General features: G+C 43.6%; 1 protein-coding gene across 1 annotated transcript in view; it reads right to left on the reverse strand.

Moving 5' to 3' along the window:
* Positions 1 to 3,843: 3,843 nt before the first annotated feature.
* The window catches only part of LOC137518451 (CUB domain-containing protein 1-like), a 135,198-nt gene continuing 111,587 nt past the window's right edge, over positions 3,844 to 27,454 (reverse strand). The window contains exons 5-9 of the mRNA XM_068236330.1: positions 21,630 to 21,851; positions 14,237 to 14,626; positions 12,477 to 12,845; positions 9,554 to 9,638; positions 3,844 to 7,865 (exon numbers count right to left, since the gene is read on the reverse strand). Coding sequence (XP_068092431.1) covers positions 7,457 to 7,865; positions 9,554 to 9,638; positions 12,477 to 12,845; positions 14,237 to 14,626; positions 21,630 to 21,851 — 1,475 coding nt within the window. The 3' untranslated portion in view covers positions 3,844 to 7,456. The remainder of the gene's footprint in view (positions 7,866 to 9,553; positions 9,639 to 12,476; positions 12,846 to 14,236; positions 14,627 to 21,629; positions 21,852 to 27,454) is intronic.

The following is a 27,454-nucleotide window of genomic DNA, read 5'->3' on the forward strand; positions in this document are numbered from 1 at the left end:
GTGGCCAAAAAGTAAAACTACAAGTAAAAGTAAAAAAACATTACAATACACAAATATTTCCCCCAATAAAACACTATTTATATCCCACCCTCCCAAAAATGCCCACATAAAATGTTTAATAAAAAAACAAAAAAAACCACTACTATAGAAAAAAAACAAAACACAAATATTTACCTAAGGGTCTTAACTTTTTAAATATCTATGTAAAGATGAAATATTTCTCTCTATTTTTTTTTTATAAGCTTGTAAACAGTGATGGATGCAAAACGGAAAAAATGCTCTTTTTTCCAAATAAAATATTGTCGCGATACATTGTGATAGGGGCATAATTTAAACGGTGAAATAACCATGACATATGGGCAAATACAATACGTGGGTTTTAATTATGGAGGCATGTTTTATTTTAAAACTATAATGGCCGAAAACTGACAAATAATGAATTTTTTCATTTTTTTTCTTATTCTTACTGTTAAAATGCACTTACAGTAAGGTAGCTCTTAGCAAAATGTACCCCCCAAAGAAAGCCTAATTGGTGGCGGAAAAAACAAGATATAGATCAGTTCATTCTAATAAGTAGTGATAAAGTTATAGGCTAATGAATGGGAGGTGAACATTGCTCGGATGCATAAAGTGAAAACGACTGAAGGCTGAACTGGTTAAAGCCAATGGGTACCGTTAAAAAAAAAAAAAAAAAAAAAGTCAGATACTCACCTAAGGAGAGGGAAGTCTCGTCCCTCTCCTCTCCCGGGGCCCTCGGTGCTGCACTGGCTCCCCCGTTCGCGTCCGCCGCCGCAGGGACTTCAAGGTCTTCGGAAGCATACTACGTACGCGTGAGCGCGTCATAGAGGGCGCATGCGTAGTATGGAGCGGCCGCGTCATCGGGAGCCCGAGTGCTCCCGAAGGCTTCCGAAAGCTCCCTTCGGCATGCGGAAGTGGCAGTATTTGACCGAACTGGTCGAATACTGCCACGGGGGATCCTGCGCGGGACCGGGCACCAGGAGAGGGAAGGCTCATTAGGACAGAGCCTTCCCTCTCCTTAGGTGAGTATCTGACTTTTTCTTTTTATAAACGGTAAACATTCACTTTAAACAATACCACTTACCTGGCATCCTGCTGATCTTACTGGCTTTAGTAGAATCTGAATCACACACCTGAAACAAGCATGCAGCTAACCTTGTCAGTATGATCTGCATGCTTGTTCAGGGTCTATGGCTACAAGCATTAGGGGGCAGATTAGCTGGACAGCCAGGCAACATGCATAGTTTAAAACTAACTAAACTATCCCTCTCACTTCTTGTCCTTTAAACTACGTTCCCCAAAACAATGGTAAGGCAATGAAGTACCTGTGTGCAGTCTTACTGTACATGCTCCATATCAATACATTTATGGCTTTGAAAACACATTCATCATCATAATATCAAGAAATATACCTTGAGGAAAGCTCATCTCTGCATAGCCTACATACTTGAACTTGTAGACAAGCCAGTAAGCTGCAGAGCAGTTGTGTACAGACATGTACTCAATCAACTTCTGTACAACTAGTCATTTAACGTTATGTGTGTGTGTGGTGTGTGTGTGTGGTGTGGTGTGGTGTGGTGTGTGTGTGTGTGTATACAGTGTGTGTGTGTGTGTGTGTGTGTGTGTGTGTGTGTGTACACAATGTGTGTGTGTGTGTACACAGTGTGTGTGTGTGTGTGTGTGTGTACAGTGTGTGTGTGTGTGTGTGTGTGTGTGTGTGTGTGTGTGTGTGTGTGTGTGTGTGTGTGTGTGTGTGTGTGTGTGTACAGTGTGTGTGTGTGTGTGTGTGTGTGTGTGTGTACGTGTGTGTGTGTGTACAGTGTGTGTGTGTGTGTGTACAGTGTGTGTGTGTGTGTGTGTGTGTGTGTGTGTGTGTGTGTGTGTGTGTGTGTGTGTGTACAGTGTGCATACAATACGTACAGTGTGTGTGTGTACAGTGTGTGTGTGTGTGTGTACGTATTGTACAGTGTGTGTGTGTGTGTGTGTACAGTGTGTGTGTGTACAGTGTGTGTGTGTACAGTGTGTGTGTGTGTGTGTGTGTGTGTGTGTACGTGTGTGTACGTGTGCAGGTGTGTGTACGTGTGCAGGTGTGTGTGTGCAGGTGTGTGTGTGTGTGTGTGCAGGTGTGTGTGTGTGTGCAGTGTGTGTGTGTGTGTGTGTGTGTGTGTGTGTGTGTGTGTACGTGTACGTGTGTGTGTGTGTGTGTGTGTGTGTGTGTGTACGTATTGTACAGTGTGTGTGTGTACAGTGTGTGTGTGTGTGTACAGTGTGTGTGTGTGTGTGTGTGTGTGTGTGTGTGTGTACAGTGTGTGTGTGTGTGTGTGTGTGTGTGTGTACAGTGTGTGTACAGTGTGTGTACAGTGTGTGTGTGTGTGTACGTGTGTGTGTACGTGTGTGTGTGTGTACGTGTGTACGTGTGTGTGTGTGTACGTGTGTGTGTGGATTAACATAGTAATCGTGGTGCCCTTTTTCCACTTGTGCTATACAGGTTTTTACCTAAACACAAATGCTGTACATGCTGCTTTTTTCCTTCATTAGTGTTTATGGGAGCTCAAGAAAATCGCATTGCAATCAAAGTGCTATGCGATTTCCTTGTGATCCAACATTTTTTTCCCCTTCTTATTTGTCAGAAATTGCAAACACAAGCGGGTTGTGACACCCATCTAAACACTCGATGATCACGTCAAAAACCTGTGTCTAGTATAGATAAAATTGACATTTTACAATAAACTGAAGGGCCACTTCCCAGTTTATACAGGAGTGAAATATAGATTTCATACCTACATTGTAGGTAAAAATGCTGGGTGGCACTTAACGTAGTATTGAGTTTGCATTGTAAAGTATGCATTTGAAATTCCATATTGTGTTGCTGGAGAAGGGGACATACCGGTATCTACATTATAAAATGTGTGTATGCCCAAATCTTGTGTGTGTGTGCTTCACACACTCTTTCACATTGATGTGGCTGTACAGAGCAACTATGTAGCATTTGTCCTCCATCATTCCCTCCTGATGACAGGCTAGGCCTGCTCCGTCCTCCCATGTACTCAGCCCCCTATACCCTTCCCTTAGGTAATCAGCACAGAACTGAAAAATTCTCACATTGCTTACTGCCACTATACTTGCATAATGTCCTTGACTTGTAATATACACACTGTCTGTCCTTGTACGGTTTTTGTTTGTGTTTGTTAAGCAACTGCTAAGACAAATTCCTTGTAGGTGCAAATTTACTTGGCGAAAATAAATTGATTCTGATTAATAATAATTCCTATATTTGTATAGCTCTTTTCTCCTGGCGGACTTAAAGCGCTTGCGAGGCAGCCACTAGACCACACTCAGTAGGCAGTAGCAGTGTTAGGGAGTCTTGCCCAAAAACGCCTTACTGAATAGGTCCTGGCTTACTGAATAGAAAGAGCCGAGATTTGAACCCAGGACTCCTGTGTCAGAGGCAGAGCCTTTAACCATTACTAATCCAACAACCACCTCCTCCCATTACATGATAACCTCATTGTGCCTGTGCAAAGAAGAGGATGAGCTCACAAAAGGAGGAGTCGAGAGCAGTAGAAGAGGGGGTAAGAGAGGCAGATGCAACTGCAGCAGCTCAACTAGTAATCGCCCCATCACACCTACCCCACACGACCCCCCGCTGCTGCTGCACACACACACACACACACACTTGTCATTACACAGGCAGTTGGAATATGCGTGCAAAGCCCTGCATCCACACCATGCACATTACAACTGCCTTTTAGATATAAAGATAAGGACAGGGGCAATTTATTACGACTCCAGAAAGGTTTGAAATTTTACACGGTGGTTGTAAAGTAAAATGTATTTATTTTTAACACAAGTTTAAGTCCAGCCAGGAATAAAAAAGAAACAAACTTAAAGTATGAGCATTTCATCAGTTTTCATAATCAATTGTCTTTATAGGTTTCTAAAGCTTTGAAATATATTTTTTCTAATGTTTCCCCATGTCTCAACTGTTACCTGGTGGAGATGACAATTATTCTGACTTGCATACAAAGTTACAGTCAATTATGATTAATCCAATTACACTCCAATGAATTTGCATGCAAGTTGGAAAATGTAGCATCCCATGAATCATCTCTGCTACCTGGTGCCAACTACTAGAATTCTGACACCAGTAATTCATGCAGGGCACCCATCACAATGTTCTGGGCCTCATAGTACTGGGCAAACCTACTGGGCAAACCTACTGGGCTCCTCCCACTCCCCTCTGCCCCAACACCCCAAATCCAAACCGGCTGAAAAATCTTGAAGAAAAGCAAAAAAGTCAGCATTTCCTTTTCATTTCATAAAGGAAACATACATATTCGGCACATTACGCAAACATATATAGGCAGCATGTCACATCACTAGCCAGGGAATCACCCAAACATAAGTCTCCCACCCTAAACCACCAAATATAACTAGGCAGTGACACCCCCCCCCCCCCTCCTAGAGAGAGAGGTGACAGTGTGTGGAACTGCTGAGGGATGGCTGTGGAGAGGCTTCAAAGGGACAGGAGCTTTGGGGGGGGGGGGGGGGGGGGGCTTGTGGCTGTGGAGAAAGGTCACTGTGGATGTGGCTGGGGCAGGATGTGAGTTCACTGAGTTCACTGTAAGCGCTACTGGGGAGTGGGAGGGTCACGGTGTGTGCCTTCTGGGGGTGGGAGGTGAGGTCACTGTAGATGGTATAGGGAGAGAAAGGGGTCATCTGCAGGTGCTGCAGGGGTTGGCAAGAGGTGATAACGGGAGCTGCTGGGGGGTGGGGGGGTGATAGAGAGGGGAGAGGTCAATGTAAATGCTGTTAGGGGTTAGGGAGAGAGGTCACTGTGGGCACTCCTAGTGGTGGCAGGCAGGGGTATAGGAAGAGGTCACTGTGGGAGCTGCGGGGGTTGACAAGAGGGTAGAGGACACTGGGGCCCATACATTGTGATATTTTCACTACTAGTAAAAAAACAAAACAAAAAACAAAACAAAACAAAAAAAAACACCTTTTACACAACCAGCAAGCAAACAAAGACTCATAATAGTTCTGACAGTACTTTTTCACCTACTTTGTAGTATTTTTTTCCATTGCAATAAAAAGTTCATTTAAATTGAAGATGAAAAATTATCTCTTAGGAGAAAATTTAGGAGAAAAAGTGAATTGCATATGGGCCAGGGAACATTAAGAGGGATCACTGTGGGTGCTGTTTGCAAGGGGAGGGAGGGGGGGGGGGGGAGTTAAAGGATACTTAGAAACATGTTCTGTTGCTATGAAGGTGGTGCACAAGTGATGTCAGCCAGCAGGTGTGTGTGTGCTCTCAGTAGGTGCTCAGCAGAATCGATCCGCTGTTCTGCTCACTGGCTGAGGTGTCACCGGGATCCACTGTACTCAGACTAGATTCCTAGGCAGAGGTGGTCATCAACCGCCTATGCTAAGTTTCATTTAATGTGTGTACAATGCTTAAAGATCATCAGCGAGATGATGATTTTTTTATTACATTGATGCAAATTTGGTTTCAATGTGTGCAGAGTGAAACAAAACTACCAAAATCAGCTGCAATATTAAAGAGGAGCTGTCAAACATACTATCTCAGAAAAGAAAAAAAAAACACACATATATAAGTAGAGAAATACTTGCTCTACTTATATAACAGATGTTTTGCACTGTCCACATTTTAATTTTAGTGATTTTTCTTTATTAAAAAATGAGAAAATCCTTAGGATTTTCTGTTTTGACTTGGTCTATCTTGAAGCCAATACCGACAATTTCCTCCCTTACTCTGTCTGTGTATCGTCCACCCTCCTCCCAGTCTTCAGACACTCCCACCAAGCTTTGCAATAGAAAGTGCATTGTCACTGTGTGACTGAAGCTTCTCAGCATGAGAAATATTGGCCAATCAGAGAGGAACAGAGGTGTGGAAGGGGAAAATAGGAGGGAAAGAGGCTTCAGCCAATCAGGCTGCATTAGTCAAGTCGGAGGGGACAAAAAAGAATAAAAGAAAACCCAGCATGCCCTGCAACTTAAATTTGTGCAGCAGACATACCAAATGAGAGCCAGGGAAACTGGAGAATGATCTTTTATGGACTAAGCTTGCAGGAGTGAGTAGATCACTGCCAGATTCAAGCAATAAGTTCTATCTGTGGGTAGAAATCCAAATATTGGTGTGATGATGTTCCTTTAATATCTGATCACTAGACAGAGCAAGCCTTGAAGCAGCATCATCATTATTATTTCAGTAACTGTTTACCAGGACTTAAAGAGAAACCCTGACCAAGAATTGAACTTCATCCCAATCAGTAGCCGATATCCGTTACATGAGAAATCTATACTTTTTTACAAAAGGATCATCAGCGGGCTCTGTATGGCTGATATTGTGGTGAAACCGCACCCACCCCACAGGAAACTTTGCAGTTTCCGGTCTGTGAACCTCATTCCAGTGACATCACCTGCCAGCAGTAAAAATGTCACCATGTGATAAATGTCAGAATGTAAATCAGGGAGAGGAAAGCTTTTACAATGGGCAAACACTGACTAAATAATGTATACATAATTATTGTAAAAATGAAGATTTTTTTTTCTTTTTTATTACATTATTTTCACTGGAGTTCCTCTTTAAGCTTTAATACATTTTAGACATATGCAAATCTTTTGTAGGTTTAGGACAAGTGCAATGTAGAAGATCAAGTGATGCTTACAATTTGGAAACATGCAATACTTCTTGTGTCCCTTTCTTCACAAGGTTTCTCTCACCGGCGGTTCCTTGACCATGTTAGAATCACAGTATATTTTCTGATGGGGTAAACATGGACGTGATACCCAGTGTTTGCTGCAAGTTAAGCTGGTATGCTTAAAAAGGACACTAAGTGAGAGGGATATGGACACTGCCATATCTATTTCATTTTGAACAATACCAGTTGTTTGGCATCCTGCTGATCTTTCATGCCTCTGTAGAGTCTGCATCACACACCTGAAATAAGCATGCAGATAGTCAACTTCAGTCAAACATCTGATCTGCCGACTTATTCAAGTTCTATGGCTTAAGAGGTAAAAGATCGGTAGGACTGCCAGGCAATTTGCATTGTTAAAAAGGAAATAAATATGGTAGCCTCCATACTCCTCACTTCAGGTTTTTAAAAAACAAAAACAAACAACACAAAAATAACCTTTAAATCTTATGTATATAAAATAAAGACATCCCACAGTTCAGTAAACATATTTCACAAAATATTGTACAATAAAATATTTTATGCATCAGGAGTGAATATTATAGCTGCCAGGCATCACTCGCTCTGCATAGTGAAGTCCATATGGCTTCATTAATTGTCCAGACCTTGTGCACACATCTCATTCAGTTCCCTGCTATAGGGCAGTCCACTCCTCACTGGACACCACAGGGACTGCGGCAAACCAAGTCACAATAAATAGTTTTCCTTTGATGATGCTACTAGATGGTTCCATTTTCCGATTCTTCTATGTAAGGTATACTTGTATCTTCATTTTCAACTGGCTGTCTTAAAATTGGCTCAGAGATTGTATAGATCTCATTTTCTTTCATTGAATGGGCCAGCGGGTCCTCCACTTTATCCTCTCTACTACTTCCATTAGGAAATTTAAGAGGTGGGACTGGTGGTGCCTCACCCATTGGGCCCTCAAAAGGTCTGTATACATCAACATCTGGATTAGGGTGGTCAGTTTCTTGCAAGAGGTGTCCATAGACCATTGTATCATCAATAACGGCATACACATGAGACTCGTTAGTCTTCCTACCCTTCTTAAAGAAAGCTTGTCGTCTAGGCACCTCTGTGTTCACCTCAGAATTGTATATACCCACCGGCGATTCCTTCTGCTTTTTCCTGCAATAAAATACAAAAGACAGTGATATACAAAACAGTCACATCACACAGTGTTCATTATTAAGATTTTGTTTATACTGGGTCCATTTTTACAGCACTCTGATAATCTTCTAACTTTTGACCTCTGCCATGAATTACGACCAACCCCTCAAGCTTTTTATTCTATATCAGACGTATCCAATCGCGGATACAAGGTTGGCTCACACCCATGCGGGCGACCTCAAGCAAGTCAGCTTTTAATCTTTTTTTTATCCAATCTCAGACATGTCCAGTTAGGGACATGCATCCATGGTTAGTGTAGTGTAGGGACCCCTCTAGGAGATTGGCCTTGATGTTGCAGAGGTGCTTAACCCCACAGCCTGTTGAAATGTGGTACCAGCACTCTTGTTGTGTTAACCTGTAAGCCCCTGGTGATCTGTATTAATACCAATCGCCAGCTGTTTGTGCTTAATAGTCTGCTGTGCTATGTGCCCAAAAAGCTATCGGATTATGTGTATAAAATAGTGACAAGTGAGAGAATAGAATTGTGAGTGTTTAGGAGCTGAGCACTATGTCAAAAGTAAAATAATACCATTTTCAAAGTTATGATGCAATTTCAGCAAAACTGCAACAGTCCAAATGTTACAAAATATGTATATCTGAGTAGGCCTGGGTCTCTAGTTTTCAGAATGGTGACAATTATTATTATTTATGGCTTTTCTTGATTATCCAGATGGTCCTTGTGCTTTACTAAGAAAGAATGACTATTACTTTTGGTGCAAAAATGGCCTTTAAAAATCCATTGGTGCTACTTGTAGTTAACAGTCTGCCATGTGCCCGAGAAGCTATCTGATCATGGATACTGGGTATCATTTTAACCATGACAAACGAGCAAATAGAATGTGGGGTCTTAGAGAGCTGAGGCTTATGTTATGTGATTTATTTTTTTTTTAGTGTCAAACTGAATCAAAAGCAATAAAAGTGTTATTTTCATATACTCTGCACCAAAGTAAAACACTGGTAAAAAACAAACAAACAAACCCCCCCACAAAAAGTGACGGAATTGAAACTAGAATACCTAAATAGTTACCTTAGGGACTAAGCTTCTTAAATATGTATGTCTTGAGGGTGTATTACTGTTATATTTGCAAATAAGAGCTTGTAGTTACTGATAGAGTACAATGAGGAAACAAATACACATTTATATCCAAGTAAAATATTGTCACCATACTTGGGATATAATTTAAATGTTGTGGTAACCAGGACAAATGGGCAAATGAAATGTGTGTGTTTCATCTAGAATAGCATAATTTAATTTCAAACGACAGGGCATGGAATTGGAGACTGTGCAATTTTTTTTCCCTTTAAAATGCAAATAAAGTAATTACTGAAAACAAAAATGCTAATTGGTGGCAAACAAAACAAGATATAGATAATTTAGTTGTGATGATTAGTGACGAAGTTATTGGTGAATGAATGGAAGGAGCGCTGAAAGGTGAAAATTGCTTTGGTCCACAAGGGGAGAAATCCCTGGTGAACTAGTTAATATAGATAGGCACATGTTCTCAATGATTTTGTAGAGAATAAAAAAGGGTTAGTATAATGGTAATAATGACATGTGGCTTATATTTCCACATCAGCAGCAGGACATCAAACTCAGTAAATAGTATCACAGAGTCATAAGTACATAAGTAAGAGCGGTTACTTACTTCTTTTTGACACAGCATACAGTTACTATCACTAATACCACAACAGCCAATGCTGCGCCCGCTGCAATCAGTATGGTCTTAACACCTGTGAAAATAAAGAGGTATTCTAGATACTTTCACTACAACAAACACCACATGAAATGAACGACGTTCCTTACAACTTCCTCTCCTGTATGTTTATATTGATCAGGGGTAACAAGAAGTCTAAAGCCCAATCTACATGATACGATTCTTTGTGCGATTTGATTACGATTCTATTTACGATCCCATTAAATCTGACATGTTCGATCGAGATTCGATTCAATTTGATTTGCCATTGCAAAATTAAGGCAAATCGAATTGAATTGAATCCCGATCGGTCATGGCGGAATTAATCGGATCGTAAATAGAATCGTAATCGACTCGCACAAAGAATCGTATCGTGTAGATTGGGCTTAAAACAGCTCTCACATATTCCAGTCCATCCCTATTTGCATGCATGACTAAACGTTATCCACTAGTCATGCTTATATAAAAGACATCCTCTATTAACAATTGATCTCAACAGATTATTACTTTGGTAGCAATCCAATTTTATAAGCCTGCTCAACAGACTGATATTGGAAGCTTTAGAAACTCCAGGCACAGAATGTTTATCTAGTTTTTTGTAAGTAGAACCTGTATTTTTGTGTATAAGACACTTGATCAGCACATGTCAAGCCACTTAAATGAGCCCCTAACAAGCCTTTTCCTCCAGCACAGGCTTCCCCAGCTGCAGAGTGCAGGCTGCTAAGCAAGATCTGATATGCCTCACTTTCTTGCAGTCTTTACAGCACAGGTGTTAAAGGAAACCTTATCCTCCTTGCCGGATATCCCGAACTCAGTTTGGGGTAACCTGCGCAGGAGGATTTCTCAGGCCCAGCTGGGCCGATTTGCATAATTTTTTTTTGTTACAAGCAGCTAGCACTTTGCTAGCTGCTTGTAACTTCCGATCGCCGCCGCTTATCCGCCGCAATCTGCCGCGCCGACCCGCCTCCCCCCCTCCAGACCCCTTGCGCAGCCTGGCCAATCAGGGCCAGGCAGCTCTGAGGGGTGGCCCGGGATTCCCTATGACGTCCCGACGTCGATGACGTCATCCCGCCCCGTCGCCATGGCGACCGGGGAAGCCCAGCAGGAAATCCCATTCTGAACGGTATTTCCTGCTTACTCTGATTGCCGGAAGCGATCGGAGTGGCTGAAGAGCTGCCGCTGCTCAGCGGCTATCATGTAGCGAGCCCTCGGCTCGCTACATGATTTAAAAAAAAAAAAAAAAATAAGTGCTGCGCTGCCTCCTTGCCGGGGGAATTAGACCGGCAAGGAGGTTGAAGAGAATCAGGGATTTAAAAGATTTTACAATGGGCAAACACTGACTAAATCATTTATACATAATTATTGTAAAAATGAAGCACTTTTTTTATTACATTATTTTCACTGGAGTTCCCCTAACTCCTTTAGCTGGGTGACTACATGATTTGTGGATGATTTGTAGCCTCAGACATCATTACTGAAGTGAACGGGAGCCACTTTCAGTCAGCTACACAGCTGACGTGTCATTTCATGATCCTTTCTGTTTTCTAACATTTCAGAGTGTTAAAAAATGACAGGTGCATTGAGAATTCAAAAATAAATGGGGCTGCAAAGACTTGTGTAAATAACAAAGACATTAAAACACCAAAAAAACCAAACAAACAGAGTTTATAGGTTTGCTTTCCCCATCTAACGTCAGTCTGAACATAGCCTAAAGCTGTGTATACATAAGGGAATTAATGCTGCTCAAATCTTCTGTCATGATTGCTTTGGGTGAGCGTTTACCCATTATCAGTGTACTTTTGAGTGGTTTAGGTCTCTCTCAAGCAGGTCATTCTGACAATCTGATCCATGGGGAGGGGGTGGAGCCACAACAGCAGCTGTCCAAGTTAGTATGAAGCTCAGCAGATCGCTTGAGAAGAAACCACGTATGTCAATGGACTTCTATACTCTGTAGTCTTCAATCCAAAACAATCATGAAAATATTTTTTTTGCCATGAAAGCAGTGTGTGTAATAAATCTTCATAGTGTCAGAAGAGCTTTAGCTCATGTCAACTGAACAGATAACAGAACAATAATTTTGAACTTTTAGTGATGGTGTAAAATAAACCTATTTACCCAAGTTGTATACTCCCAATTTAATGTGGTTATCATTCGGATAGATCCAACAACACTGCCATCTTGCAGATGTCTTATGGGCATCTACAAATGGCCCAAGGTAGGTCATGAAAATCCCTCCTTACAATGGTCATCAGAACTGATGGAGAAGGAGTGGAAGTAATGTCACTCCTCCCCAAAAGAATTCTGGGGTACATTTTACAGATTTCACTACATCTTAAGCGAGAACAACCATGTCATATGTTATATTTACTTGGGGACGGTAAATATTGAAGCTACAGTCGGGTCTGTCGCCGGCTGTTCGGAGGGCTGCAGCGAGACCCCCGTGGGACAGAGGACGGCGTGGGAAGCCTCATTAGGATCCGGAGGCTTCCCCCACCCGAGGTGAGTACCCCCCAGGGGATGTTTTTGAGGTTACAGAGTCTCTTTAAGCTCCCCTCTCCACAGAAGGTACAGGAGCACGTGAGTGGGGAGAGAAGTGCTATTAATCGTTCAACTGTTTATGCAAAACAATGACAGCAATGATGAAATTATGTGTGCACATCCAACTGGCCTCAGATGTGCATAGGGAGATTTCTGCTGAAACCTAATCCAGATTGAATGGGGAAAGGTAGTAAACTGATCACTACTACCCAACCAATTGCAAGCTGGGCAGTTTCTGATTGCTTGTTGGACTGACCATTATTTAACTCTGCATTGCTAGATTTACAGTACACACAGACATGTTTAAAAGTAAACGGAGCCTTCTATAACAGCTTACCTGGGGTCATTGGACTGAAGGTAACAGACAGCTTAAGTTTAAGTTTTTTTTTAAGTCCATACGTTTTGCAGTTGGAGACATTTACCCAAAATGAAGAGGGCAAGTCTATGGAACCTGGTAGCTGCTGGTCTTCTCTCCTTACTATGCCTGGTCCATAATCCTGCTCTTCCTTAATATTAACATACGCACGGCCCATTTCACATACAACATCCATTTTATCGCTGGGAAATTTAAGTCGGCCAGACTGTTTGTTAGGTACTTTGATATTCCATGAAAGAGAAACATAATCTGGAAGGCCAGCTTCCCAGTTTGGGGTCTGTAGTTGAATGGTCTCTCCAGGCTTCGGAAGAACGGTTATTATACACTCCTCTGTGAAGAAAACAAACTTTTTAACTATGTGAATAACAATGCCCAATTTCAGATAAGACCAAACTTAGGTCTAATTTTCTTATACTTTTAGTAATATGTTACCCTCACATCCCATCTAAAGAATCAGTAATTGTTAAATCAGGTCCTCTACATTTTAATTAAAAAGATAACAAAAAAACATTTTCATTTTTATTGTGTATACAAAAAGAATAAACACGGCCATCACAGCATAACACTTACACAATAGTAAATCTTACACTTATAATACTAGTAGGTTTTAGTCACCCCCATATCAAGAAGATAATTCTCCCAAACTGTGATCAGCCGTTTCCCATAATCGAACAGAGTCACACTGCAATAATTCTACCCGTGAGTAAATTGGAGTCCTAAAAGTTTATACAATTCTGCCGAGGCTAGACAAATTTCTTGACGCATTTTGTGAACACTGAACAGAGTAAGGTTCACTTCCCCAGGAGTAAAATTGCCAAATCCCAACATTCCAATTTCAGCTGGAATCTAAGACAGTATAAAAGATAAAATAGCTGGCAGGCACAGGGGGTGAATATAACCTTCCCATTCAACACAGGAAGGGAAGGAATCATGTGAAGGCTGATGGGTTGCCTTGCCAGGCAGAGCCACCAGTGTAGACGCTGGCAGGATGACACATTTGGATCATCTGCCATGTGTCATTTTAAAAAGGGGGGAGATGTGACGCTTCGAGTGACATTTGGAGAACACGGTAGCCATCTTGGCTATCTTAGCTGGTAGAGGCCATTTTTTGTCCACACATTCTGTCTGGTGTAAGTGTGTGTGTAATACCATCATATTTAAATTGTATACATTTGCATTTCATCTGAAGAGTACTGTAGTGACATTTGAATATAACCTAGCCAACCGCCCCACTTATTAGCCCACTAGAAATTAAGAACCGGTCAGGTAATTGGTGTAAGAAAATGAAAACACCCAGAAACAGTCTAAACAAGGAAGCTGTCTGAAACACATGAATAGACAACTGTCTGATATCGCAGGAAACTGTCTACATGCAATGGAAGGCCCGTTAGCAAAAGAGCATGTCATTCCATCTCATATCAAGGTGGTAATTAAATAATTGAGCATAAATTATTTCATCTAGCTCTCACAATAGTAAATGTGGTAAGACTACTTTAAGATAGGGGTTGTGGAAGGAATATAATATAATATAATAGTAAATGTGGTAATACTGCTTGTAAGGCATGTGGCCAGCTTAAACTCTGTGTTGGACAACTTTGGAAATCAATAACCTCAGAGAACACAAATTAAATTTAAAATATCTTAAAATGTTTTTCACTGCACGTTTTAGTTGTGACATTCAGCATTTTCATTACTCCTTGGCACTAATTGCTTGTCCTTACCTTTAATGAATGACACAAAGGACACCAACAGGTCATGTTTTAGTAGTTTCTGGGATTCTGTTGTTCTTGGCATATTCAAAACAACTGTAACATTGTCTCTCATTTGAACCTCTTGGATGGACCCATTCGGACAAAAGGTTCCTATTTTGAATTTATTTTTGTTGTTAGAGCTGTAGATTTCATAAGTAAAACCTGATGCAGTTACATTGCAGGGCTTATCTTCAGTATCTTGTTGAATGTATATGGATTTGGAAGTTATCTCAGTGCTGATGTATTCTGGTGCTATCAGCTTCCAGGTGAAGCTCTCCAGACGCACGGGGAAATCAATGAACGATTCAGGGATGTTCAGAGCCAGGTTGCTGATATTACAGGCTGCGAGATTCCAACATGCTAAGAACACAAAAGAAAAGGCAAAGCACAACATAAATAATAATTTTCAATCAATAAAAGGGGGTAAGACCCCACAGGGGGAGGGGAGATTGGGGAGGGTATGAGGTTAAACACCACCGAGGGGAGAGACTGTCTACCGCTGGTACTGAGCTCTAACAAGCACATGGTCTGTTCAAGAGAGCAGCTGACAGGGGTTAACTCTGCAGCCAGTTTTAAAGAGCCCTAAAGCTGCTCATTAATGGTACAATTTGTTTTCAGGTGCAACCTTGACATGCATTTTTTATGATCAAAAGAAATCAGAAGGTAATTACTGATTGTTCCAATAAACCGGCCAATTTGGGCATTTTCTCTTCTCCAATTTGATTGTAAAATCCAACATTTGGATTGTTTACATTTTCTGATCCAACTGATACATAGATTTTCACCACACTGCACAGTTTACTGTACAATTCAATCGTAAAAAATGTGCCGAAAGATAGCACCTGATGAAAAAAAAAATTGTACACTTAATGGGCACATTAAGGCTTAGAATAACCAAACTCCCGCGCAGGTGCACTTGCGGCTTTCATTCGGGCTCAGGTGGTAATAGCCAAGTCCGATCAGATTAGTTCTACTGCGCAGACACCTGGCGCCCATTCAGTACAGCCAACCCGTAAGAAATACCCGAGCCCAAACGAAAGCCGCAAGTGTGCCTGCGCGAGGCTCTTACAGGGTTGTTGTGGTCCTAGAGCCTGCACCACCAACAAGCTTGTTGACAAATTTTGGGGGGCTGCCAGCACTGGATCGGGGCAGCAGGAGAGGACAGTGAAGCCTCATTAGGATCCAGAGGCTTCACCCTCCCAAGGTTTAAGACAACCCCCCCGGGGCTTTCTTTGTTGTTGCATGTCTGCTTTAACCAAAAATACATTTTTTTTAACCAATCTTTTAAGATAAAGTTATGATCACTTGCTTCGGTTTCCTCTACTGCACTCCCTGAGCCTCGGGGGCCGCTGGCTTCAAATGCATAGCCCCACTCCCTTTCAAAAGAGTTCTGTGGCACTCACTCTATCCGAGATAGAGTGTACCATGGAAATGTCACAGCCTTCCTCTGAAAAGGGGTGGGGCTATGCAATTACATGGAATCAAATGGCTGCGTTCGGTAACATCAAGCATTTCACATTTTGACACGTGATGGTGTTTCCAGGTGGCAAAAATCCATCAGAGGGTGGTAACCACCGCACTCAGATGCAACTCCATAGGTGAGTCCCCTGTCCACCATCTGTGCCGAGTGCTAACAAGTGGTGAATGGGAGAAATGGAGGACATGAATTCAACCAGAGCTGGATCATCCACAAAGCAACTAAGGCAGTTAAATAGGGCCTGGAAAGAGGCTAGGGGCCTGGTTGATGCTAGCCCATTACCAAATCTTATAAAAAAAAAAGCCAGGTGGACATGAAGGGTTAACTTTAAAGTTGTTAATTCCTTAGGGCCCAATTTCACCTTAATCCATCTCTGAATTCAACAGCTTTATCTACCCATGCAACAGAGAGGCCTTAAAGCCTTTTCAGCAAAGCACCATATCTGCTGTACAGAAACCTTCCTCATCAGTATACATCCAGGGTCGCTGCCAGCTACAAGTAAAGCAAGTGGCGGCCTGGTGCCTCACCCCCTGCAGGGGCCTCAGGCTGGGCTGCCCACCTCCCTCCTTTCTTCCCGTTCAGACCTGAAGATCAGCGCGGTGAGCAAGGACAGCCCTGCAGATCAGCGCAGGACCCGGCAGGCATAGCGGCACAAAATATGTATCCCCGACAACTTCATATGCGGAAGTGACATCACTTTGAATTGACTACCATGGTTTCTTACTGTGCGCTGCTATGCCTGCTAAGACCCACACTAATCTGAGGTTTGTCTCTGCTCACTGCACTGAACTGCAGATCTGTGCTGGGAAGGGGGGGGGGGTGGACAACCTACCTACCACACACTGCTACCTACCTGAAACCCCACACAATGCTACCTACCCACCCACACACTGCCTGGGGGCACCCTGCTACCTATACTGGGGGCACCTTACCACCTATACTGGGGGGCACCTATACTGGGGACACGTTTGGCCAATACTAGGGAAGGGGCTTATACTTATGGGACATCTGGTCACCTATACTGGGGGTGGGGTCAGTTCCTACATCTGGCTATATAGTGGTGGCTCCACCCATATCAGGGCCACACTCACTTTTCACCGCGGCCACTCTAGAGCAGATGCATGTCATTCAACTGATGAATAGAGTGAATTGGTTCACCAGAAAAGTTGTACTAGTAATCCATTTCTGTGTTGTCCAGTATGGAAAATTCTATGTGCTATGCTATGGCCGCCATAGCCCCTTAAGAGAAAGTGTCATTAGGGCCTTGCTGTAACATAGATTGTAGTGTAACTATTTCAACTAATGTACCCTTCTTAAACTTGAAGATTGTATACAAATGTAAGCAGACTGCAGAGTGGCACAGCAGAAGTGTGCTGGGCTCATAACCCAGAGGTTGATGGATCAAAACCATCCTCTGCTAGGTGTACTTTATTTTTTACACCTTGCTTTACCACATGGGACAATCGGCGACCATAGCCCCTTAAGAGAAAGTTTATTTAGGGCCTTGCTGTAACAGATTGTAGTGTAACTATTTCAACTAATGTACCCTTCTTAAACTTGAAGATTGTATACAGATGTAAGCAGACTGCAGAGTGGCACAGTGGAAGTGTACTGGGCCAATAACCCAAAGGTTGATGGATCAAAACCAACCTCTGCTAGGCATGATTTCATTTTTGCACCTCGCTTTATCGCAAGGCCAAACTGGTTTCCATAGCCCTGTAAGAGAAAGTATAATAAGGGCCCTGCCGTAACATAGATATTACGGTAGCTAAGACTACTCCTGGGCCTTTCTTGTAGTTGAAGAGATGAGTGAACTGTGACACCAAACTTAAAAAAAAAAAAAAAAAAAACTAAACAAAAAAAAACAGCAAACAGAGACGCTTCCCCATATTGGAGCATTGGATTTGGTAAAGTCTTAAGCCAATGTGTTGTAAGACACAAGTAAGCTTTAGGTTAGCAGGAATGGTTGCATGGCCACCTAGCTTTTCATCCTTCCCAGGCCAGCTAGGCTGGCTTCAGCCTGTAGTGTTGGTGGTATACTGGTGAGCATAGCTGCCCTCCAAGCAGTTGACCTGGGTTCGATTCCTGGCCAATGTATGTGAGCGTGCTTTTGACATCCTAAAAATCCCTGAAAGACAAGATCCTCTGCCTCTGGAGGAGGGAGGAGGGAGGGAGGGAGGAGCTGTTGTGGGGTGATATTTAACGAATAACAATCAGCCAGGAGCAAGCTAACAAGCCTACAAGAGCCTAACTAAGCTTTCCCTAGCAGAGTCTATCAGCAGCTGTCCTTTCACTAATTACTGTAGGCAGACGAGTGAGTAAAATGGCCGGAGAACCTTGTCTTTTGTAAGGGGGGGGGGGGGCTCCAGGAGTGTAGTCTGATTGGCGACAATGTGCCTGCTGACTGTGATGTAGAGGGTGAAAGTTGACCCTAATGGAGCATTATGGTGGCGAATCGAACTGTCGCAAAAATTCGCCTTCACCCGCGAACCATCCAAAGTTCGCCTGGAACCGTTCACGGGCGAACCGTTCGGGCCATCTCTAAAAAGAACACCGCTGCCAATTCTGGACGCTGGAGTTTTTCTATATTGAGATTGGCTATACTATATTGAGACTCTGGCATGCAAATTACCTTTGCGGGGCTGTCATAGCCACAATTTCCACAGCGGCCGATATCAGCATCCAAATTATCAGACCCGATCTGTCCCTAAAGTAACCTATCGACTCCCTCCCAGCATTCAGGCAGGCAGACTGCAGATGACACCTTTTGCCTCCCCCAGTCAGTTAAACCAAGGATTCCCCCATGATGTTCCTCCCCTTACTGCAGTCTCTATATCTACAGTGGAGGAAATAATTATTTGACCCCTCACTGATTTTGTAAGTTTGTCCAATGACAAAGAAATGAAAAGTCTCAGAACAGTATCATTTCAATGGTAGGTTTATTTTAACAGTGGCAGATAGCACTTCAAAAGGAAAATCGAAAAAATAACCTTAAATAAAAGATAGCAACTGATTTGCATTTCATTGAGTGAAATAAGTTTTTGAACCCTCTAACAATAAAAGACTTAATACTTAGTGGAAAAACCCTTGTTTGCAAGCACAGAGGTCAAACGTTTCTTGTAATTAATGACCAAGTTTGCACACATTTTAGGAGGAATGTTGGTCCACTCCTCTTTGCAGATCATCTCTAAATCCCTAAGGTTTCGAGGCTGTCTCTGTGCAACTCTGAGCTTGAGCTCCCTCCATAGGGTTTCTATTGGATTAAGGTCCGGAGACTGACTAAGCCACTCCATGACCTTAATGTGCTTCTTCTTGAGACACTCCTTTGTTGCCTTTGCTGTATGTTTTGGGTCATTGTCGTGCTGGAACACCCATCCACGACCCATTTTCAGTTTCCTGGCAGAGGGAAGGAGGTTGTCGTTCAGGATTTCACGATACATGGCTCCGTCCATTTTCCAGTTAATGCGATTAAGTTGTCCTGTGCCCTTAGCAGAAAAACACCCCCAAAGCAAAATGTTTCCACCCCCATGCTTGACGGTGGGGACGGTGTTTTGGGGGTCATAGGCAGCATTTTTCTTCCTCCAAACACAGCGAGTTGAGTTAATGCCAAAGAGCTCTATTTTGGTCTCATCAGACCACAGCACCTTCTCCCAGTCACTCACAGAATCATTCAGGTGTTCATTGGCAAACTTCAGATGGGCCTGCACATGTGCCTTCTTGAGCAGGGGGACCTTGCGAGCCCTGCAGGATTTTAATCCATTGCGGTGTAATGTGTTTCCAATGGTTTTCTTTGTGACTATGGTCCCTGCTAATTTGAGGTCATTCACTAACTCCTCCCGTGTAGTTCTTTTTTATCTTTCTCAGAACCATTGACACCCCACGAGGTGAGATCTTGCGTGGAGCCCCAGAGCGAGGTCGATTGATGGTCATTTTGTGCTCCTTCCATTTTCGAACAATCGCACCAACAGTTGTCACCTTCTCTCCCAGCTTCTTGCTAATGGTTTTGTAGCCCATTCCAGTCTTGTGCAGGTCTACAATTTTGTGTCTGACATCCTTGGACAGCTCTTTGGTCTTTCCCATGTTGGAGAGTTTGGAGTCTGCTTGATTGATTGATTCTGTGGACAGGTGTCTTTTATACAGGTGACTAGTTAAGACAGGTGTCCTTAATGAGGGTGACTAATTGAGTAGAAGTGTCTAACCACTCTGTGGGAGCCAGAACTCTTAATGGTTGGTAGGGGTTCAAAAACGTATTTCGCTCAATGAAATGCAAATCAGTTGCTATCTTTTATTTAAGGTTATTTTTTCGATTTTCCTTTTGATGTGCTATCTGCCACTGTTAAAATAAACCTACCATTGAAATGATACTGTTCTGAGACTTTTCATTTCTTTGTCATTGGACAAACTTACAAAATCAGTGAGGGGTCAAATAATTATTTCCTCCACTGTACATTTGTTACCTCTCTCTCATCCTCCACGGCATATACCAAAGCTCTGTTACCTTACAGTCCATGTATGTACTTGTAATATACTGCATGTATAGGAAAACACATTTTGTTAAATTCAGACTGTTCCAAATTACCTAATTTTATTTTTTTGGGGGGCAAAAAAAAGCACATGCTAGAAAAGCGATTTGACTGTGCATGATAATTCTCACCACAGTCAAAGTAAATTGCCCTTGAATAACGTATTGAAAAGGAGAGTTATAAATAACTACAACAAACTACTCCACAAGATATTTTATATGTGGGAAAATAAAATGTTAACTAAACTAAGCAATTCAATTTTTATTTGAAAGTGCACTTGCAAATTAACATAAAAACTGTAGAACCTGTATGACTGGTGCAAGATCCCAGCCATGCTATGTAGATGGGGCTTGATCAATAATGACAAGTTCTTCCAAGGGTATAATGTTAGAGCGAACCAGCTGCACTGCAAGTGGGACTGTGTACCTCAAAACCTTTAGCCCTTTTCAACAAAAGACTGGGTGGGATTTCTAAACCCCACAAGGTTTTTTCCCCCCAGGTTTGCAATGCTGACACGTCCTTCCTTCTTAGCCAAATCCTGGAAAGGAATTCCACCTACTAGGCAGGTGTTTATTAACAAAATACATAGTATATACAAGTTGGAGGAATTGTTCCACTCACTCTACAGCTGACAAAACTACTAAGATCTGGGGCCTGTGCTCAGCATAGAACCTGGCTGCGGGCATTTATATTGCTGGCTGGTACCACGATTTCTGCCTAGGCTTATAAAGTGTGAGGTTTTCCCTAATATCTGTTTGAGATCTGTTAAACCATTTGAACCATTGATGGTGTGCCAATTCTATTATGTTTGTTTCTTCTAACATAATTTTGCTATGTATATTTTATATTGTTTCATTAATAAATTCCAGTTAAAAAGCAAAACAAAAAAAATTATAGAGCGCAAAATGTGTGAGATGTGTGAAAAATGAGCAGAAACTGGCATTTTCATGACCCAGGACACACAAGAAAAAAGCAAATCACTATCACAAATGCTGAGCACCCTTGGTAGCGATGTTTGTGGCTTGTTTGGAGCAATTTCCATCCATTTTGAAGAGATTTTGATGCCAGAGGTTATTAGAATTGCAATTTGCGATTTCCATAATGATTTGGTACTTAAAGCGCTACAAAATAGATTTATATTCAAGCGCAAATGCTCCAAAATTGATGCAGGCGCCGTGATAGAAATTTACGGAAATCGCTTCTGTAGGATCATTTCCATTGAACCTCTGCGTTTCCAAAAAAGCACTCTAGTGGGCATAAGGCTTTAGGAAAGAAGTGATTAAATTGTCATAGGAGTAACAACAACAACAAAAAGAAACAAAATGGAAAAAAAAAATAGGCGCATATCAGTACATGTACTTACAGATTTCCTTCTCAGCCGTTACACTCAAGCTGTTCATATCTTGACAGACAAAGGAAATTTTATAGTATTTCCCTCCCTCAATCTCTAGCGTGGTATCACAGTCTGACGCGCCTTTGCAGATCTCACAGACTGGACTAAACTTGCGGAAGGTTTTTGCTTGGCTCTTGCTTATTCGCACACGCAGATCTTTCTCCTTGGTCAAATCAAGTGGATACATAATATCTGTTGGTAGAAGAAATATGTCAAACAATGCCACTAACTTGTATACAACACATCATAATTACCAATTTAATATGGCCTATAGCATTGTCTCTGGCAGTGGCAGCTCCAGCTTCAAATTTTTTTTTGGGGGGGGGGGGGGCACAAAGGGGGCATTACTCCTGTGTAGACAGATCACAGACAAATCATTCCAGCCCCCTTATCAGCCTGCCGACAGACTGTACACACAGGGATACTGTCATCAGAACGGCCGCCCAGCGGCCGGGTCTCATGAAGAAATCAGGCATCTTAAAGCTTGCATTTTACAGACAGGAAGTTTTGAATCCGGATAGTGCCATTTACTGGCTAATGTATGGCCACCTTAGGTTCTCTTTAAATCAGGCGACTTGGCAGCCGATCAACCATCCAATTCGATTGTAAGCGAATTAGATAAAAATCTGTGCCACCAAGTGCATGCCCAACCGACAAAGCGACCAATTTCAGGACGGAATGAGCGATCGCGCATGCTGCAACAACGAAAACCCCGCTGCTGCAATGTATACATTTGCGTGTATGCATTTATATATTACCTGTCCAGTGTCAGCCTCCACGCAGTTTCTATCCATCTCGCCGGGCTCCGCATACACGCTAGCAGCGCTGTGCGCCACTAGCGTGTATGCGGTGTTACCCGACATGGACGGTCACTGCGCAGAGGCTGCTACAGGACAGGTAATGCATAAATGCAGAAACTGGGGGAGGGGTTGGCACATATATACCTTGGGAGGCAGTGGCGGTGTGGACGCGGTGTGCTCAGCAGATTCCCTAAAGATTTCATGCTGAAATCGGACGGGAATCGGCCTGTAGTATATAGGCAGCTTCGACAAGGGACAAATTTATCTCTAATCAGATTTGATTAGAGAAATTTGTCTCTTTGTCAAATCTGCCCAAAATAGTCAGGTCACCTTAAAGCTTCCATATTTACTTCTAAAGCAATATCAGTTGCCTGGCTACTCTGCTGATCTCTGGCTGCAATAGTGTCTGAAACAAGCATGCAGCTAATCCAGTCAGACTTCAGTCAGAGCAGCTGCTCTGCATGCTTATTCAGGGTCTATGGCTTAAAGTATTAAAGGCAGAGGATCAACAGGACAGCCAGACAATATGCATTGTTTAAAAGGAAATAAATATGACAGCCTCTATAGCTCTCTCGCCTTCGTTTCCCTTTAAAAGAAGGCTAGCCAGCCTTCTTTAGGCTCTATTCCTGTTGACTGACCATGTTAGAATATACAATCAGAAGGTGGTAAAAAGATTTTTTTGCAAATATAAGTGATCTTGCAAGGATGGTGAGGTATGTATGGCAAATAGATAAGACCCTTAATTTACATAACACCAACATAGTCTCATGCTGACATGGAGAGCTTGTTTATTTTACTGACCGGTTTCATTGTATGCTCCTAAAGCTTGGAAACAGTTTTGGATATTGGGGAAGGTCTTGCTGCATACTTATGTTAAAAGGGGACACTTTGCCTAGTAAGGGCTGGTTCACATGGGCATTTTTGTGGCGTTTAACGCAGCGTTTCAGATGTGGCGTTTTTTGGGCTCTACCTCCATCCCATTCAAGTGAATGGGAGCGTTTAGAGCTGGCTTTTGCAGGCTTTCATAAAAGCCTCGCGGTAGATCCTGGCATTGCATCTAGTCTCCAAAGCAACATGTTGCTTTCAGAGGTGGTAACCACCAGGAAACAATAGCAGAGACCAGAATTGGTAGCCTTGAACGCTTCCTAAAAGCCTTCAAAAGCTAGTGTCTAAACACTGGTATTCAAACGCCGGCGTTTGAACGTGGAGCCGAGCGAAAGCTCGTCAGAAGCTCGTGTGAACCGGCCCTTAGGTTGTTGGGAGTAGGAGGACACTATGCCAAATTATTTAATTTGGTGGGTACGCGTTACATACTTCATGCATCCTTACATTTGATCCGAATTCAGCTGTTCACATTTGGACCTAGCCAATCTGAAAAACACCTGATTCAACTGCGAAATTTTGACAAAATTACAGCCGACTTTAGTGTGCAAGAGCAAAGCCCCCATACATGCTAGAATTACCAGACTTGCTAGGTATGTTAAGGACCTTCTAGTTCTTTTTGTAGAAAATCACGTTTAAAGTGACTATAGGAAAAATGTTTTTTTCGATGGCGTTGAATGACAGATAATGTATCTACCCATCGGCAATGAACGTTTACATAGATCCCCAGAAACAGCAGTGGATTTCCTGACGTGGATGCCTGTGCGTCTGTACATACAGAAAACCCCGATGCAAAGTGCCAACGTTTTTCCGGGATCGCTGTACAGCTGCAATAGTGGTGTATAAGGTTCCCTGGCAAAAAAAATATTATTTGCACTAATAAAAAAATAATAATAATATGATGTGGAGTCTTCCCCCTTCAAGCTTCTTTAACCCCTTGTCACCCATGCAGGCTGGTACAGCCAGAATGCAGAGCCCGAACCACGTGGGGCACCACATCCTTAGCTATACCAGCCCACATCAGCCCACGTCTATGGTATGGACGGGTTCTGGAAGATAGGAGTTACAAAGACTCCTCCTCTCCTCAAGAGCCTTTGTCCAATCCATAGACACGAGGCTCTTCCCTACTTCTGGTGTCCAGGAGTAGGTGGTAGGGGTCTAGGCCCTAAGGGGGGGGGGGGGGGGTTCATGGTGGCATCTCAAGATATTTGCGCCTCTCCCAGAAATGAGTATGGGGGTGCTAATGTACCCTTTAACTATTTCCACAAAGCGGTAAAAATGAAAACAAAAAACAAAAACCAATACGCCAATATCTTCAGAAAGGTCCTGCACCAATATCCTCTGGATGCTTCGATTGAAGATCTCTGCCACTCCTCTCTTCCAGAGCCCCCCCTTCATATCCCCATGGACCAGGTGGGCTGGTATAATTCAGGATCCAGGCTCCACATTCTGGCTAGATCAGGCTGCATGGCTGACAAGGGGTTAAAGAGGCTTGGAAAAGGGGGGGGGGGAGCGCGAAGCCTTACATTTTTTTTTAACGCAAACAATATTTGCCAGGGATCCTTATACAACACTATTTCTGGCTGTACAGCGATCTCCAGAAAAAGCGTTTCCCTGCTATTGCCGGTTTGTCAGAAAGCTGAGTACTAACACACAGGTAACCCCGGCCAGGAAATCAACTGCTGATTCTGGGTAACATGGTATTGCATCTACCCAGTGGCGTCCCTACCATAGAGCGCAGGGGGGGCGGGGCGCACCGGGTGACAGACACCCAGGGGGGTGTCGCCGCGACCCCCCACAGCAGCACAGCAGGAGGGGGAAGCAGGGCTAGAAGAAGGGGGGCTGTGTAGGCAGCAGTGGGGAGGGGGGAAATATCCCCCCCCTCCCTCACCTGGGACCCCTCCTTCTGCCTCTCTCCCCCCCCCTCCAGAAATTAGCGGCGACAAGTGCGGGGCGGCCGGAGGCATATGGACCTCTGCCTCTAATTCTTTCAACCATAGATCCTGAACAAGCATGCAGCAGGTCAGGGGTTTCTGACAATATTGTCAGAACTGACGAGATTAGTTGCATGCTTGTTTCTGGTGTAATTCAGTTCACTACTGCAGCCAAATAGATCAGCAGGGCACCCTATTGTTTAAAAGGAAATAAATATGGCAGCCTCCATATCACTCTCATCCCGGGTTCACTTTAAAATTAGTTAGCTCCGCCCTCATCTGGTCATGGCCATGCCCATTTTTCACAGCAGTGCGCTTTGCGCGCCGTAGGTTATAGCCACACCCAGAGGGGGGGGAGGGGGGACGCGAAGCCTTAAATTTTTTTTTAATGCAAACAATATTTGCCAGGGATCCTTATACAACACTATTTCTGGCTGTACAGCGATCTCCAGAAAAAGCGTTTCCCCGCTATTGCCAGTTTGTCAGAAAGCTGAGTACTAACACACAGGTAACCCCGGCCAGGAAATCAACTGCTGATTCTGGGTAACATGGTATTGCATCTACCCAGTGGCGTCCCTACCATAGAGCGCAGGGGGGGGGGGGGGGGGGGGGCGGGGCGCACCGGGTGACAGACACCCAGAGGTTGTCGCAGCGACCCCCCACAGCAGCACAGCAGGAGAGGGAAGCAGGGCTAGAAGAAGGGGGGCTGTGTAGGCAGCGGTGGGGAGGGGGGAAATATCCCCCCCCTCCCTCACCTGGGACCCCTCCTTCTGCCTCTCTCCCCCCCTCCAGAAATTAGCGGCGACAAGTGCGGGGCGGCCGGAGGCATATGGACAATTACTCACCTGATTTCCGCGTTCAAAGCGTGGAGCGCAGCGTCATGACGTTACAGGTCTCAGTCTTCAATGCCGCCCACTGTGCTTCCTGATTAGCGGAAGCACAGTGGGCGGCATTGGAGGCGGAGACCTGTAACGTCATGACGCTGCCAGCGCTTGGAACGCGGAAATCAGGTGAGTAATCTGTACACCTCCGGCCGCCCCGCACTTGTCGCCGCTATGCTGGAGAGGGGAGAGAGAGGCAGAAGGAGGGGTCCCAGGTGAGGGACCCCTCCACAGCCCCTCCATCTAGCCCTGCTTCCCACTCCTGGGGCACCTACATTGGGGGCAACTATACTAGCCATACTGGGGGCAACTATACTAGCCATACTGGGGGCAACTATACTAGCCATACTGGGGGCAACTATACTAGCCATACTGGGGGCAACTATACTAGCCATACTGGGGGCAACTATACTAGCCATACTGGGGGCAACTATACTAGCCATACTGGGGGCAACTATACTAGCCATACTGGGGGCACCTACACTGGGGGCAACTATACTAGCCATACTGGGGGCAACTATACTAGCCATACTGGGGGCAACTATACTAGCCATACTGGGGGCAACTATACTAGCCATACTGGGGGCAACTATACTAGCCATACTGGGGGCAACTATACTAGCCATACTGGGGGCAACTATACTAGCTATACTGGGGGCAACTATACTAGCTTACTGGGGGCAACTATACTAGCTTACTGGGGCAACTATACTAGCTATACTAGGGGCAACCATACTTACTGGGGGAAACTATACTAGCCATACTGGGGGCAACTATACTAGCCATACTGGGGGCAACTATACTAGCTATACTGGGGACAACTATACTTACTGGGGGCAACTATACTAGCTATACTGGGGGCAACTAAACTATACTAGCTATACTGGGGGCAAGTATACTGGCTGGGGCAACTATACTGGCTGTGGCAACTAAACTAGCTATACTGGGGGCAGCTATCCTGGCTGGGGGCAACTATACTAGCTATACTGGCTGGGGGCAACTATACTAACTGTACTGGCTGGGGGCAACAATACTAGCTATACTGTCTGGGGGCAACTATACTAGCTATACTGGCTGGGGGCGACCATACTAGCTATACTGGGGCAACTATACTAACTATACTGGGGCAACTATACTAACTATACTGGGGCAACTATACTAACTATACTGGGGCAACTATACTAACTATACTGGGGCAACTATACTAACTATACTGGGGGCAACTGTACTAGCTATACTGGGGACAACTGTACTAGCTATACTGGGGGCAACTGTACTAGCTATACTGGGGCAACTAT

The sequence above is a fragment of the Hyperolius riggenbachi genome, chromosome 5 (assembly GCF_040937935.1).
Source record: "Hyperolius riggenbachi isolate aHypRig1 chromosome 5, aHypRig1.pri, whole genome shotgun sequence".
NCBI lineage: Eukaryota > Metazoa > Chordata > Amphibia > Anura > Hyperoliidae > Hyperolius > Hyperolius riggenbachi.